Source organism: Brachionichthys hirsutus, unplaced genomic scaffold (genome assembly GCF_040956055.1).
Source record: "Brachionichthys hirsutus isolate HB-005 unplaced genomic scaffold, CSIRO-AGI_Bhir_v1 contig_1058, whole genome shotgun sequence".
Classification (NCBI taxonomy): domain Eukaryota; kingdom Metazoa; phylum Chordata; class Actinopteri; order Lophiiformes; family Brachionichthyidae; genus Brachionichthys; species Brachionichthys hirsutus.
In genome coordinates, this window is record NW_027180478.1 from 23,262 (window position 1) to 38,932 (window position 15,671).

Here is a 15,671-nt window from a genome sequence, read left to right on the forward strand (position 1 = left end):
TTTTATATAATATTTTATTGTATTATGTGCAGAAAGAACACTTTAAGATGTCAGAAGGTCTATAATGAAATATTATAAACATCATCATTGTGGAAATACAATAGCAAAAACACATTTGGATAAAATTTTAGGACTTTTAAAGACATACACACAAAGCAGTACAATAGGATGCCATTATTTTTTTACCATCCCCCTGATGGTCATATGCAAATGGTTTTAGGGATTACATCTTTTAAACAATCATACTTTTATGAACTGATAGTATACATCAATGTACATTATTGATTGATATTTATCTTTCCTGAAAAGGAAAAAGGCAAATGTCAGTCAACCTTAAATCTAATCAACAGAATGGCCAGAAATTGCTGCGGCCAATGTTTTATTGGTAAGGAAGAGCAGGAGGTAAAAATAAATAGAGAAGCGACGTCTCTCTGACTCTCCCTCCCTGTCATAAAACCATCACTGTGATGGACTGAATCAAACTTATTGCAGTCGTCACAAGAAATTTCCATTCAGACAGGACAGACAAGCAACAAGAAAAGGAATCAAATGAAGCAAAAAGCAAAAAAAGGACCTAATCTTAAAAACAAATATATATATATATATATCCTTCAATAGTCTGTAACAACATATAATTTGTCCTGCCTGCCCCAAACCATCATCAGGAACAGTCATTTATGTGTTCAAATGTTCTCCCATCATGTTTTCAGTATTGCTTTTATCATACAATTCAGTTCTTGAATCAATTTTAACATCCCCACAACCCGACGTCCTTGTTTTTTTGATCACCTCTAAGAATTGAGATGTTCCACCTGAATGGTGGATGCTGAAACAGTGAGACAGAGGTCCTTGTTGGAAGAAATGTCCGCTACAGTGACTGGTTTGTACTGGATGTCACTGGCAGACACAGTCTTGTACTGATGCAGGTCAAATGGACAGGAGATGCTTTCTGACTCGGGGTAGCTGCTCTGGCTCCGTCCCTGCTGATCCCCACTGACTCCTCCACTTCCGTTGCCTCCAGGTTGGCTCAGTCCTGCGTCTGTCCCCTCGACCTGGCTCTGAGCTCCAGCCTGGCGTTGGTTCTGGTTTTGCTGCGCCGCCTGAATGGTAACGACTGGCGGTGTTCTCAACTGGTCTGGGTTGTGTTTCTCCATGTGTTTCACCAGATACGTCTCCTGATGAGCAGAAAGGCAAAGGGGTAAGGTCAACACATGACTACATGAAGTAATGGGTTGTCTAATGGCAGAGAGGAAACTCATGCTACAGTCGTTCCTCGCTATATCGCCGCTCACTGTGTTGCGGGTTTTCTTGCAGAGCATATGTATTTATAAGTTTCAGATTTTCCTCTATTTCGTGGCATTCTGGGATATTTGTGCACATGTGTTGGAGTCGGGAACGTAACACCCGCGTTAAACGAGGGACGACTATTTCATATAGAAATGCACTTCAGATAAGGGAACGAGTCTTACCGAGGTATAGCTACGGTTGCAGAGCCCACACGAGTAGATCCTCGCATGCTTGACTGTATGTGTAGACATGTGCACCTCCAGACTCGTTGCGTCTACATATCCTTTATTGCAGTTGGTGCACTTGTAGGGCTTGTCCTTGTTGTGCTGCCGTCGGTGGGACTGAAAAGAAGGTATTAAAACACAGCAAGGTGGGTAATAATTAACCTGATGTGGACTCGCTGCGTGAGAAGAAACCAAAATTCTTTCTCACCTGCAAATTAGAGAGTTGCGTGAAGGACTTCTCACACCCCGAATGGGTACACTTGTATGGTCGATCTCCAGTGTGAATCCTCAACACAAGCAAACAAGTACATGTACTGTGTTCAAGCTGATTCAATCCGACCACAGAAAGAAACTGAAGGGAAATATGAAACTGACTTACCGGTTGTGCTGCTGAAGGTGACTGAGCTGCCTGAAGCACTTCTGGCAGTAGGAGCAGGTGTAGGGCTTCACTCCGGTGTGAATGCGGACATGTTGAGCCAGATAACTAGAGTTGGCAAATGACTTGGTACAATAGGGACACTTGTGAGGCTTTGACTCCGTGTGGTTCCTGATGAGTGCAGACAGGAGGGGCGAAATGGAAGGGAGAACAGGAACGTAAAGCATTATGTTAAATAAAACTATTTACATTTAGCAGATGCTTTTATCCAAAGCAACGCACGCCCTTTCCTTCCAGATGATTGGGACAAACAAGGCTACACTAACATTTAAAGCCTCACAGCTTAACTTTGATTTATTACTAGCATCATATTTTGTATCATTCAGAATTTAAAGTCACCTATGTCTAGCTCTGATGTGAACGCATCGGTCCTCTGAAATGAAAAGCATGTGTTTGCGTGAGTAATCGGCATCATCAGCAACAATATCATCATATTTGTGAACAATTCCTGGTGTCCAATCTGAAATGGAAGCACCAGCGGTGAATGGATGACATTTCGCTCTGGAGGACAGAAATGCTTACGTAAGCAGATCGGGAATCGCTGACAATCTACAATGTTGTTATCTCTCCTCGTTTGGATTCACTGTGCTGCCGTTGGTTACTGATGATACATGCTAAACGCCACAGGAGCCTCAATATGCTCATTCTCATTCATGTCACATAACCACAAACTGCTTTATGTATCTGATCTCGGAACACAAATGAAAGTGATTTGTCTGACATTCATTCACTCCGGCCTGTTGTGTGAATGCAGCACGATTTTGTTGGTGTTTTATGAAAAGAGTATCAACACGATAGCTACAAAATGTGGGCAGTGAGCGAGAAAGCAAGAGTAGGCAGAAAGAAAAGGGATTGATCGAGACGTATACCTGACAATCACACAATGGTGCAAAATCTGTCTGTAAAACCTTATTTCAACAGAAGGGCAAGTCTAAACGCACGTGCGTGTTTCTACTGAAGAGGCACCGGCACAAGAAATGACAGGAAACACAGACAAAAGGAAAATGCAAAGTTAGAAAATGGGAAGAAGTAAGCAGACTGCACACGCACAAATGAGGGGGGGGATACAATGGTAAATATTCTCATTGTGTTCATGCATTATAACACAGCTCCATGGATTTCAAATGGTCATTTTGACCTGAATATTGTGGAAATGTGCTAATGCACTGAGCCCAAATTTAAGGGTATTTAAGATTCAGGTTTTTGAAAAGGTCACATCTGGATGGATTTGGTTCCATGTGAAAGAACATCCACAAGTCAGTGAAATGAACATCTGCACACTTCTCGCATCTCTTCCCCAGGAGTCAGAAGACCAAAAAAAAAAAATCTGAGCTTCTAAAATGCAATTAGCAGGACATGCCAACACGACAGGGGAAGATGGTATGGGCTGAAAAATGAGGGGGCGTCTGCAGTACCGTGTGTGCTGCTGTAAATGACTGAGCTGCCTGAAAGATTTCTGGCAGTAGGAGCAGGTGTAAGGCTTGGCCCCACTGTGGATGCGGATGTGCTGGGCCAGGTAGCTGGAGTTGGCGAATGACTTGGCGCAGTGAGGACACTTGTGAGGTTTGGCCTCTGTGTGCGACTTGGAGTGGATCTGCATGTCTGATTTACTGTGGAAGGTCGCCGCACACATCCGGCACCTAAAGGCGGAGAGACACAGAAATAGGAGGGAGGAGATTGAGGAACAAGAACGAAGAAGACGGACACATAACAGGAAAGGGAGACGCAAGAGAAAAGGTTTGGGAAGAGGGAAGAAAAAAGGAAATAAAGGTTGTTGAAAAGAGACAGGGGAATGAAGCATTGAGCCGTGGAAAGTGGAAAGCTAGAATAGAAAATTATGCTTACAATAAAAAAGGAAAATTAACTATTGAATATATATAAATGAAGACAGGATGGCAGGAGTTACATCAATTGTATGACGAAAAGATTTCAAGGCTGACATCAGTGCGAACTGTGGTAATAAGGCATTCAGACATTAGAGAGCATGCTATAGAAAGAAAAAAGGGGACAGTAGCGGCGAAGGACCTTTACTTTGCAGAGGCAGAGAGAGCAAACATATAGCACTGATGTATTTGTATCTAAAATACACGAAAAGAAAGAATCAATCGTCCACTGCTAAAGCTGTTAAGTTCAGCCAAACCATGCAAACAAGATTGTGTGTTTGTGCGTCTACCCAACAGCATCTAGCGCATCTACAGATCATCTCTACTCATTTCAACAGGACACAGAGGAGCAGGCGTGCTTGCATTCCACAGCTAGTGCGAGGATGATCGGCGATGCACAGCAGGTTACACCACGGAGTACCGGTACCTGTATGTCTTCGTGCCGTCTTTTGGGCCGTGGTCCTCTTCATTTGACAGGTTGTACGGGTCTCCAATATGATGCTGCAAAGTTGCTACCTGTCAAAAGTCATATTTGAGATTGGTAATCTGATAGTTTCTGAACTCTGATGTTCCTTTCTATCTCTGGATTTTCTTACCTGGCTACCAGCCAGATGAGCCAGTATTAGTGTTTCACTTCCTGCACCCCCAGGACCAACCCTGGTCATCGTTACCTTCCTCTTCCTGCCCCGTTTGGAGGGTGCAGGCATCAGAACCACGTGGGACGCCCCATCCCCTTCTTTCTTTTCTACAACAAGATCAACAGCAGCGGGTAAAGAGGGGACGACACCGGTGAACAAGGCGACAACAGGGGCTCGAGAAGCTTCCGATGAACAGTTGCTTCTATAAGCAACCCTTTAGTATATTCAGCGTACCACGTGTTGCTGCGTGAGTAAACTGACTCAAAGTAAGTGTACCTGAAGGAAGCCATGCGATTATTAATGTATTTTTTCTTTCAGGTTTAATTGAAGGAACATATAAAAGTGTGACTCATAATGAAGTATGTTAAAATAACCATTTAAAAGTCCATAAAAACTCATTATGGCAGAAAAGTAGACTCGCATTTGGAAATAAAGAAAAACAGATTTATTTAAGCAAAAAAAGCAAAAGTTAGTAGCACAGCGTGGCTCCTTTGATGGCTGTGCTGCTGTTTAACATCTGGGAACTGCTGCTGTTTTAGAGCAAAGTGCTCAGTATGGATCATTAGCGCAGAGATATCATAAAGAGCAAACCTAATTTGTTTTCTTCTGTAGACGGCATAGTAAAAAGGACTGCTCTGCTGATGCGTTACATTTTGTGGAAAAAAATTAAAAAAATAAAAAACATTGCATTTTTGAACCATATACAAGATACAATATTTAATATGCTGGTTTACCTTGAGAATGGAGTGCTGAAACAATCATGGTTGTCGCTGGATGACCAGATACGAACGGCTGAGATGAGTTGGGAGAGACGAGTGTTCCCTGAGGTGTCGTGATGACCAGACCTGCTTCTCAGGAAGAATAAGAAGCCACAGGAAAGAGAAAATAAATCACCTTAGTAGCGACACTTTATGTGCCGTATGCTCAACCTGGAAGTGACGGTATTAAAATTGAAGGCACAGCAATATTGTTTCTATTATTAGAATGCAGCCCTGAGGTTGTTGCATAAATTAAGACACACTGGTGTTTATTTTTATAAATTGTGATGTGCCCTTCTGCCCACAGAACTGGAATCTGAATCTATATTGTGGGATAAAAACCAGCCTCAGACTGAGATAGACGTCCTCGCAGACGCAAACTTGCCTGCTGTCATGATGCCTGTGGACGGGACAGGCAGCAGGCTCTGGCTGCTGTGAGGAGGGTGAAAGTGTGCAACAGAACCCGCCTGCCCTCCTCCATCTGTCTTTGTCCCAGAAGTGGGGATGGTGAGAAGAGCGGTTTGATAGTGGGATGCAGAGGGAGGCGAGAAGGACGCATTCTTTTCCTGTTGCTCTTTTACCTTGTTCAAGAACATAGCATTCTCAATCTGTAAATCAAGAGGAGAATCGTCATTGGATTTAACAGGATGGCCTCGACTGAAGACACCTCAAACAGGCTTCTTCTGAAATACATCATCTTGATTCCTTGTTGAAACTTACCTGTCCTGGTACGGTGGGAATGGGAGCCCAGAAATAGGATGAATTAAAGTGAGAATCCTCCATAATCTCTGCAATGACACAAAAGCAACAGAAATAAATTGACCATAACTGCTTTGTCGGTGATACGACTAGTCACTGCACAAATAAAAAACGACACACCACCACCACAAACACAAAGTCGACAGTGCCAATGTTAACAAACAACCGCATAGCACAATCACACCTGACTTCATAACAATGAATGGATAATTAATTACCCCTAAACAGTCTTTATCAGAGATGCAGGAGCACTACCTACTTCGCCGTATGCAGGGCGTTCTTGTCAACATATGCTTCCCTTTTCCTCCTCCATACTGCTGGTCTGTAACCCCCCCCCAGACGTTATTTTACCCCCCCACAGCTCCAGAGAGCAACATCCTAAAACACCTCCTGCAGCTTACCCAGATGGGTTTTGGGCTAACTTTTCTATCCTTTGGAGTTAGCAGAGCTGAACATATTGGAGTCTGGGCGTGGAGGCATCGTGTATATTTAAGCCTTTAGAACATGTGCTAAAGAGAATATTAGAACAAACCCAAAAGACTATGCTTCCAGCTGTGTGAGCATAGCTAACACACACACACACACACACACAGACTAGTGTTAGTTATTAAGGTTTAATAACTGACTAGTACAGACATGGTGGGTGACAGCACGAAGACATCATCAAACGTTTTTGGCTAAATGTAATGCAGAGTACATTAGCTTATGTTCCCGGTATGTTAATGACGTAGTTACACTCAACTATCTTGACTAGAGGTCACAGACTCGTTGTTTTTGAGCTGCCAACATGTTAACTGCGATATAAATTCATCAAACATCGTTAATTAATGAGACGTGTGTCATTTAAATGTCAACAAAGTGCTCAAGAGAAGTACTCGTCTCGGTCAACTTGACTTCAATCAGGCCTGACGTGCTGTTTAGTCAGCAGTTAGCTAGCATACAGCTCAGCGTGTCTGTCGGTCCCTCTTGCCTGAGATGAAATAAAAGGCAAAGCAAAAAAATAAAAAGCGCACTCATATGATAAAAAAAAAAAAAAAAAAAAAACCCCGGAGAGAAAAAAAACACACAACAGACTTACAGACTTCCGGCTGTGTAGGCGGCGCAGGCGGCAGCAGAGTCATGCAAATCTACTACAAAACACCGCAGACTGCATGGAAATGAGTGGCTTTTACCGGCAACGACGGCTCCGTCTGCCTCCCCGGAACTGTCGTAGGTCGGAGAAATTTGGACAAAGTTGTCCAAATTCTCCCAAACCAGTGAAGTTTGTCCTCTTTGCTTTTTTTTTTTCGTGTTTTTTTTTTTTTTTTTCCTCGGTTTTTTTTCCCTCCGACGAAGGAGCTGTCTAGTCAAGCTTTACTTCCTCCGGATATGGTCCGTCGAACAAAAGAAGCGTCTGATGACGTCACTTCCTGAGATTTAAATGCTTAAATTACCTGTTGTCAGTCATTTGGTGACTCCTTGTACTAAACACCTGCATAAAAAAGGCTTAAAGATGGTGATATAATTATATCTGCAACATTCGGCTTTATCTGATAAAATAAAGCATTTTGAGCTACGACAGGAACTCCTTTTTCTTCTATGTTAGTTCCAGCCACCGTGAGACGAGTCGGTAGCTCGAAAATACGAGATGATAGAACAGTACGGGAAAGCAGCGTAATATCATAGTTCTTTTTTTTTTTTTTTTGGACATGAGAATGCAACATGTAAAACTGCAAGCCTGAACGTCACCGGTAGTTATTTTCAGTGAAGTTCTCTAATCCGCCACAGGGTGTCGCTGTAACGACAGTCACACACGTTTTTGCCGTATCGTCAACATCCGGCAACACGTCTTCACCAGGCAACACACCCTAGAGCTGTCTCTTAACCTTTATTTATCTGACTCCTCCGGCTATTTTATTTATCGGCGATGTTGTATCTTTGACATTTTCCTGGCGGAGTGAGAGTCAGGCCGTTTAAAGTGCAGCTCGGTCCAGCATTAGTTCCAGATGAGGGAAGCGAGGAAACTCGAGAAGAAGTTGAGACAGATTGAAAATCTGGAATTTAAATTCAGTCTCACTCCAGACGAGAGATTTAAGGTACAGAAACACGTCAACTGCACTTGTGTGAATAAAACGTAGACTAAGAGTATATATTGGTGTTAGAATGGTCCGAAGTTGTGAATTAGTGTTTCGTAAACTAGGCATGACAATGTTTATATAATAAAAAAGAGAAATATGTGATACATCTGACTTAGTAATAATAATGAGTCATACGGAAGATATTTCCTTAAGGAGTTTTAGCAGAGCAAATAATGATCAAGAAGAGAGTCAGTGAGTAAAAGGGCAGATTGTCGAGATGACGAAAGTGCCACGTTTCATTTTCTGCTGATCTGATGTTACCTAATTTGTGGCGCGTCAGTATTATAAGATCATTTAGTCAAGAGGATGAAGGTTACTCATTATTTATTTATGAGACTTCTTCATTTCCTTTGTGTGAACTTGTTTGATCAAATAGTGTGTTACACAAAATGTGTGTAATTCTACATTTCATAAGATTAATTATCTCATCGTTAAAGTAAGAGAGTCATTAAAATGTGGGAAAAGTTCAGAGATGTACAACTTTTAATGTGTAAAACTACTGTCCTAGGCTGTTACTGTGCAGTATTTATTTATTGTGTATTTCTAGTCTTGTATGTTTGTACCTGTATATTTTGACACATTTTGCTGTTCATTCCTTTTAATTTTTTTAATCTAGAATGTATGGTTACTTTTCTGATTTGTTTTTGACAGAGAAAATATATCTTATATATATATATAATGTAATGTATTGATACTTCTAACTTCAATACAATACTTCTATATTTAATGTCCATTTCGCAATAACAAAATCTCAATAAGAGATATTTGGACGTCTGCAGAAAGAATCATGCAATGATCATACGCTCCCCTCTGTCTTTATTAGAGCTTCCTGCCTAAAGGTTATGCAGTATTTTCAAACTCATGTCCTAAATCTTCCCAGACCTGAGCCAAGATAATCCAGATGAGATCATTGTGATATATATATATATATATTTAAACATAATTTTGCTTCACCAAACATCACACATACTTGTGCTTCTAAATTAGTCCACCTTTAATTTGTAATTCCGGTGGGGTGCTCTCCACCCACTAGGAAGATGAGATATACAACTAATGTTGCCAGTTGTGCTGTAATAAATGATGACAGGCTGATTACGTTGGTCGTGCATATAAACAAGTTGTGTATTTAGCATCTTGGTTTACGACCAATCTCGTGTGTCTGTCAGATCTCCAGCAAGGCGGAGCTGCGTTCTAGATTGGCTGAGCTTCGGCTGCAGCTTTCTGGCCCGCAGCAAACTCCAGGGATTGTGGGAGACGCAAAAGAGGAGAAGATGAAAAGACAAGTGTAAGGAAGTGAGGGAAAAGCACTTGCGGTGGGGGTGGGGGCAGATTGAGAGAAGTGTAATTCTTCAAAAGCGACAACATTCACTTTGAAGCGTTTGATCTTTTTTGTGTGTCTGTCCAACAAACACACTGGAGGTGAAATGCTGTCGCGTTTGAAGAAAATGTGAACTTTTTACCGCTCACATTGTATCAATGCAAGCGTCGCTCAGGGATGTCATACTCCGTATCAAAGGCCCTCAGGGCTCTGTGCACATCAGTAAAATCACACAGGGGTATTAACATCACCCAATAATGTACACAGACTCGTAGGTCAATATCAAGAAGGAATTGTTTTCAGTGTGACTTTACAGGTACGTTCTCTGTCCAAATGTTGCGTGTCATTTGCATTTTGATTATTCATTCAGCTTTTGCTCTCTGCACTGGCACAGGGAAGATGCCTCTGAGGCTCCTCCATCACAAGCGCCTCCAGCCTCTAAGGTCCGTAAGGGAGAAGAGGTGTCCAGTGCTGAAGCGATGCCAGAGGCGGCTGCCAGACGGGGAGGAGGAGGAGGACGAGGAGGGGGAGCAGACATAAGCATACGGTGGGAAAGGACGGCGTCGGCCAGCGTGTCCGATCAACGACTTCAAGAAGAAGGTGGGGGAGTTAAGAAGAGTGGCTTTAATGAACTTAACGTAGACTGCAGTTCCTTATTTTATGATATAAAATCCGGTTGTACAGGTACACCCATAGGAGTATGGGTGTCAGGTGTCAGTGTTAAAATCAATAGGCAGCATTTGCAAAATTCCCTCCACGCTCGGCAGCCCGATCCATGCTGAAGCTGCTGTGTGGATTAGCATACGGGGTAGTGATGAGGCAACATTGCTAATTGCACAAATAAATTCCTTCACAGATGCTGAATTTACATCCCTCAGATCATCTTGGGAGAAGGCAAAGTTTCGCTTGAGGCTGTTGGAAGGTCACAATGACATCGTCACCTGTGTGGCTGCCGTTGACAACCTGGTGGTTTCTGGAAGGTAACGCAGAAAAGAAGCCCTGATTTACATAATGGAGGTGCAAATTGAACAGTTCACCTAATTTATCACTTAATATTCCCTTGCTGTCTGACGGGTATTTGTTTTTCCACCTTCTCTCGGCAAAAGTCTTTCATGATTAATGGAGAAGCCTTTTAACATTGCTGGTGTTTGCGTGCCTCATCTCAATCACACTTTCTCCTCCTACCTGCTCCCTCTCTGCCACTGCCCGTGTTTCTCCTCCCAGCCGAGATACGACAGTGAAGGTATGGCACGTTCCCACGGCGACGGAGCACAAGAACCTGGGGGGTCATACTGGTGGGGTCACCTGTCTGTCTGCTCCTCCTCCAGAGTACTGCAAAAGGCTGTGTGAGGACACACACACACACACACACACACGTGGGTTGACTACAGCTGCGTAATGGCTGTGTCCTACGGTCTAGTAATTATAGGAGCCGTTCATCAGATCAGCTCCAGTTAGAGATAATCTCAGTAGACACTTTAGACAATTCCCTGTCGGTCTGAAACTGGCTGCCTTCCATCAGTTGAACTCCAGTGGCTCCACCTGTACTCCCTCCCCACCTGCTTCCCCAACTTCAGGTTTCAAGTGAAGTAGCGCAGCACATGAACGATGCAACTCGGCGAACTGAAGCCACACGGTGCTCATTCACCAATTTATTTTATGTATTTCTAGCTGCTTTTTATCTCTTTCTCGCTGTCTTTTGATTTGATTTGAGTTTTTGTCCTCTTCGCTCTTTCCTTCTCTGACCCTTGTTCCTTCCCCCCCCCACTCGTCTGTGTGCGTTTGCCCTCTCCCTAGCCTCGTCCCTGTCTCTGTCCAACAAAGAGAGGTTTATTTTAAGCGGCTCCTCAGACTGCTCTGTGAAGATCTGGGCCCTGAGCATTGGTATGCATAACTACACAGGCACACACACATATATATATTATTATTATTATTAAGATACACAGCGCTTCAGGGTCCTGTCTGGGCAACTGGTGTGTGTGTGTGTGTGTGTGTGTGTGTGTGTGTGTGTGTGTGTGTGTGTGTGTGTGTGTGTGTGTGTGTGTGTGTGTGTGTGTGTGTGTGTGCATTGTAATCAGTGGTTTCTGTGCCCTGTCAATTAAATGAGAATGTCCCTGTTACCTTCAGGGCAGTGTGTTAAGTCTATCTACACGTTCAATGCTGTGACTGCACTCTGCTTTGTCCCAGAGGAGGATGGGTGCATCATCACTGGATCAGGTGAGGGCTTTTTTTGTGTAGAAAGCAGGCGTATGTGTGTGTGTGGGGGGGGGGGGGGGCAGTTTGTGTCACAGTGAACAGTATAATTGGAGTCGGATGTTGTCATATCACGTCGTATTTGTATGTGTATTTGTCCTAATTGGAGTGTAGGTGAGTGTACGTGTCGTCTCTGATTTAAAGGCAGAGGCTCGTGTGGCGGCGACATTAGTCTGCCAGCGAGTTAGAGAGTGTAGCCGAGAGTTATCGGGGCAAATCAGAGAGACGCAGGCTCAACAGTTTAGACAGTCGGTCTCAAGAGGGTTGACCGTGACCAGCGGTAATGACTTCCAGATGCCTGTGAGCACACGCTAACCTCAGACTGTTGTCCCCCCCCCCCCCCCCCCTTCAGATGGGGGGAAAGTTCAAGTCTGGAGCTGGTACACTTTTGAAAACTGCCAGTCGGTCAACGCTCACCAGGAAGCCGTTTCCTCTGTCCAGGTGGGTCAGACACTTCTTGGCGTGGGAACGCTGTCCACGGCGAGGACGCTCAAGCTGCTATTTCATTGGTCGGCCTATTATTGTGATATTGGTGGCAAAGAGAAAATTCCAGCAGTGCTTCTCTCTCTCGCTGTAAAAGCTGTCAAAAGTAATTTTAGATTTTTTTTTATTTTTTTTTATTAATTTGTGAAAAGGCCTCTCCTGAGGAAATCAAATGGCATCAACATCAAACATATTTATGCACTTTTATTCCCACACTCGCTCTCTCTGGTTAGTGCTTTCAAATGAAAATCAAAGATGTTTTTTGAGATGTAAGCTGTGGAGCTTGGCCAATTTTAGAGCGAATACTGTATGTATTTTGAGCAAAAAGGCTTTTTATATTTGGTATTTCAATCCACCGCTGCAAAAAAATAATAATAATAATTCAAAATGCAATCATCACAATATGCCCAAAGCGGTGAAGCATAGCGCATCATTGTGGCCCTCTTTGTTTTTTGTCGTGCAAAAAGCACATAATTTATTTAGAACCAATGGCGGCAAAGACATTTACATATCGAAACCTCTCACATGCAAGCACATTCCGTGCACAGATAGTGGATTAAGACTCAGATCACCATGACAACCGTGTCTCCTGTGCTCTCTGTAGTCTCAAGGTCCACTGGTGTTCAGTGGCTCGGCTGAGGGAGGAGTTTCTGTGTGGGAGAACCGGTGTTCAGATCGAGACCCTCTGAGGCTGCTGCACCATTGGAGTGGCCGGGTGGCAGGCAGCGGAGGGGGGCTGGGTGGGCGTCTGATACTCAGCCCACGGGGGGACAGAGTTTTTCTGGCTCATGGTCAAGCCTGGATCAAGATTCTGAACTGGAGGACTGGTGAGCTCTGGAATGAGATGAGTGGAGTTACGTGTGTCAGACAGAAGGTAGATTTTTGGAGCATTTGCATAATCCTTCCAACAAACATCTGTCCAATTATCACAGGAACGATGTCCAGATTGACCAATCACAGCAGTGTCACCGGGGTAACAGATTGTGCTCACCAGACAGGAGGCCTCCTAATTGGCTCCTGCTATGATCTGCTAAATGGAGAGAGCTCGTTAAATTGTGAGTGTCATTGTAACCCGTGTGAAACAAAAATGCACCTCCTCCTCTCTGAGTGATCGAAAGCATCATCAGGACTTAATGCAAAAATCAAAACACTTTGTGTCCCTCTGTCCCCCTCTGTCTTCCTCCTCCTCTAGTATTCTCTCTGCCTCAGTGTCAGTACCTGGTCTCTCTGACCTGGCCTGATGCTCCCAGAATCCTCTGCCTTGCTTCATGGACCACAGGGAGCGGAGATCACCGGTGGGTCACCGGAGGTCGCAACCTGATCGTGTGGGAGCAGCTCCCGGGTTCCAGGAAGCAGAGGTGGGCGTAATACTTATCAACACAGCCCAGCTAGGAAGATTTCAGTTGAAACAGCACAATTATATTTCCATAATTCTTCTAAGGGCAGCGCATTGCTAATTCTAAAGCTATACTGGGATTTACAATGTTCTCGTGTATTTAAATTATATTTAAATGATTTTTATCCTCTTGGCCGTGGTGTGATGGGCAGACAGTATCTGGAGCATCTCTTTTTAACTATAGCTTCACCAGACCTTACTAATATTTTAACCATGATGAATAGCTGTGTGTCTTTTGATATTTAGATTATCAAAAGACACACACACACTCATTGTTAAAAAGTGAGTGGAGCTATATCTTATTTATTGGTTTTTCATTTTCCTCTAAAATAATAGTTATTATTTCATGAAGCAGGAACTGGATTTTTCAGTCACTCTCATCTTAAGAACGCTCCCGTCTGTTATGTGGTTCATACATTATATTCTCCAGCCCTGCAGAGCAGATTGCAATCCTTAATATAATAATTTCATACACCGACGCATTTGTCGTACCTTTTTGTTTTTTGTGTGTGTGTTTTTTTTTTTAGGAAATGTCCAGATGACCCTTGTTAATGGATTTCCGCTATAAATGTTACAGAGGCGATGTCACAGTGAAGAGAGACAGTCGATTGGAGTCCTGCTTATTGGAGTCCGAGGGGGACTCAGATGATGAAGAGGACTCTGATGGTATACGAAACACACTCTGCGATGTTACACCTCTCCACGTCTTATTCTCTGACGCAGATGCTGAATGAGTAACCACTGTCAGCAGGATTTTACACGTTGCGTGTCTTGATGACTCTTTATCACCTCCTTGGTAAATTTAGATTGTGTGGACGACGACAGCGGCGAGGGAAGAGACCGCCAAGGTGACGGTGCAGGGGACGGAACGGCCGCCTCATGGTTGCGCTGCGTTCTCCAGTGAGTGCTGGTTTTCTCACGCCGAGGACGCCAAGGCCTGGAGCCACGAAGAAGAGATGAGAAGGAGGGAGTGCAGTGAGAGTATAAGGGGGCGGAGTGTGACAGACCTGAGCGTCTGTATCAGAAGGGGAGCATATGGATTGAGAAAGTTAATGCGTGTGTGAGTGGTAGACATGATTTTTTATGTAAATATTGTTTTCACAGCCAATAAAGTGTGACACTGACTCTCACCTCCATATTTGCATTTCGTCTTTTTTTTTTATTCCGATGTGACCCTGACTCTTCAAACGCTGGTTCGTTGCTGCTCAGCTGGTGCAGCCTGTGGAAACATAGATACAAATACAATGTTATTAAATCTTTATTCCACTCATCCCGTCCTTCTTGTTGTCTGCATTACATGTTAGTTTGTCTCCGGGGTGTCTTTTGCTCTTTGTAAACATAATTGAGGAGTTTCTTTTTAAATGATGACTTGAATGTCGACCCTCAGTATCACGTCTGTTTGCTTCATCAAATTCATTTCGGTTCCTCTGCATCCATTTAATTGAACCCCTTTTCAAAAAACATAATTAGCATTTAAATCTCTTCCCACACTCTCTAACCCCCCCCCCCCCGACCACCACCACCATTACCAGCACCACCAACACCAGCGTTTTCTCTCTCTCCCCTCTCCTAGTCTTGCAAACCCAGTCGCTACGGCAACGGATGCTTTTTTTTCCTCCTGACTTGCTCTCTGTATCTACCCCTTTCTCTCTGTCTCCCTCTCTCATTCCCTCTCTCCACTAGCAGAGGTAGGTATGATAACTGATATGTGTCGGCGTGCGTGTGCGTCCCCGTCCGTTCCCGGTGTCCTCTTTGTGTCTTTAAGTGGCATTTCTGTGGCATTGAGGGGCGTAGCTTTTGATGGGAAGTTACCAAAGTGGATTATAGTGGTGGGTCCATGCACGACGCCTCTTATGGTGATTAATCTGCCTTTCTCAGGTGTGCTGTACAGTGCGTGTGTGTGAGAGACGGGCACTGAGTGCGTCCCCGCTGCTTTTGAAGCAGACGTGGAGTCTGGCGGCTTGTGGCATAGATTTTCTGCTAAATTTAAAAGTCCACAGAGACTTTTTTTTTTTTTTTTTTTTTACTAAAGAAGTGACAGTTTCCTCTACAACTACTCATGCTCATGCATGTGTTTGCAATGGTTGCTTTTTTTTTTTATATCTCATTTATTTGTAAA

General features: G+C 43.6%; 2 protein-coding genes across 2 annotated transcripts; one reads left to right on the forward strand and one right to left on the reverse strand.

Moving 5' to 3' along the window:
• Positions 1-62: 62 nt before the first annotated feature.
• LOC137915236 (zinc finger protein 384-like) lies at positions 63-7,325 on the reverse strand. Its single transcript, XM_068758680.1, has 11 exons — positions 7,158-7,325; positions 5,947-6,014; positions 5,612-5,834; positions 5,203-5,316; positions 4,435-4,575; positions 4,258-4,342; positions 3,363-3,587; positions 1,891-2,058; positions 1,720-1,798; positions 1,470-1,628; positions 63-1,175 (listed from the first exon to the last, which is right to left on the reverse strand). The coding sequence occupies exons 2-11, from the start codon at positions 6,007-6,009 to the stop codon at positions 792-794; spliced, it is 1,641 nt and encodes a 546-aa protein (XP_068614781.1). The 5' UTR covers positions 6,010-6,014; positions 7,158-7,325; the 3' UTR covers positions 63-791.
• Positions 7,326-9,887: 2,562 nt separating this feature from the next.
• LOC137915245 (F-box/WD repeat-containing protein 7-like) lies at positions 9,888-14,678 on the forward strand. Its single transcript, XM_068758691.1, has 11 exons — positions 9,888-10,020; positions 10,277-10,400; positions 10,645-10,766; positions 11,218-11,304; positions 11,548-11,637; positions 12,026-12,114; positions 12,761-12,983; positions 13,089-13,211; positions 13,349-13,514; positions 14,130-14,218; positions 14,359-14,678. The coding sequence occupies exons 1-11, from the start codon at positions 9,900-9,902 to the stop codon at positions 14,454-14,456; spliced, it is 1,332 nt and encodes a 443-aa protein (XP_068614792.1). The 5' UTR covers positions 9,888-9,899; the 3' UTR covers positions 14,457-14,678.
• The last annotated feature ends 993 nt before the right edge of the window (positions 14,679-15,671 follow it).

Bases quoted from the DNA above. Each gene is read 5' to 3' on its own strand.
- LOC137915236 (XM_068758680.1), bottom strand. From the start codon at position 6,009: ATGGAGGATTCTCACTTTAATTCATCCTATTTCTGGGCTCCCATTCCC. The intron at 4,343-4,434 runs GTAGCCAGGTAA...TTTGACAGGTAG, and splicing joins AATACTGGCTCATCTGGCTG to CAACTTTGCAGCATCATATT. The intron at 1,799-1,890 runs GTAAGTCAGTTT...GCTTGTGTTGAG, and splicing joins CACCTTCAGCAGCACAACCG to GATTCACACTGGAGATCGAC.
- LOC137915245 (XM_068758691.1), top strand. From the start codon at position 9,900: ATGCCAGAGGCGGCTGCCAGACGGGGAGGAGGAGGAGGACGAGGAGGG. The intron at 10,767-11,217 runs GTGAGGACACAC...CCCTCTCCCTAG, and splicing joins AGAGTACTGCAAAAGGCTGT to CCTCGTCCCTGTCTCTGTCC. The intron at 12,984-13,088 runs GTGAGCTCTGGA...CAATTATCACAG, and splicing joins GATTCTGAACTGGAGGACTG to GAACGATGTCCAGATTGACC.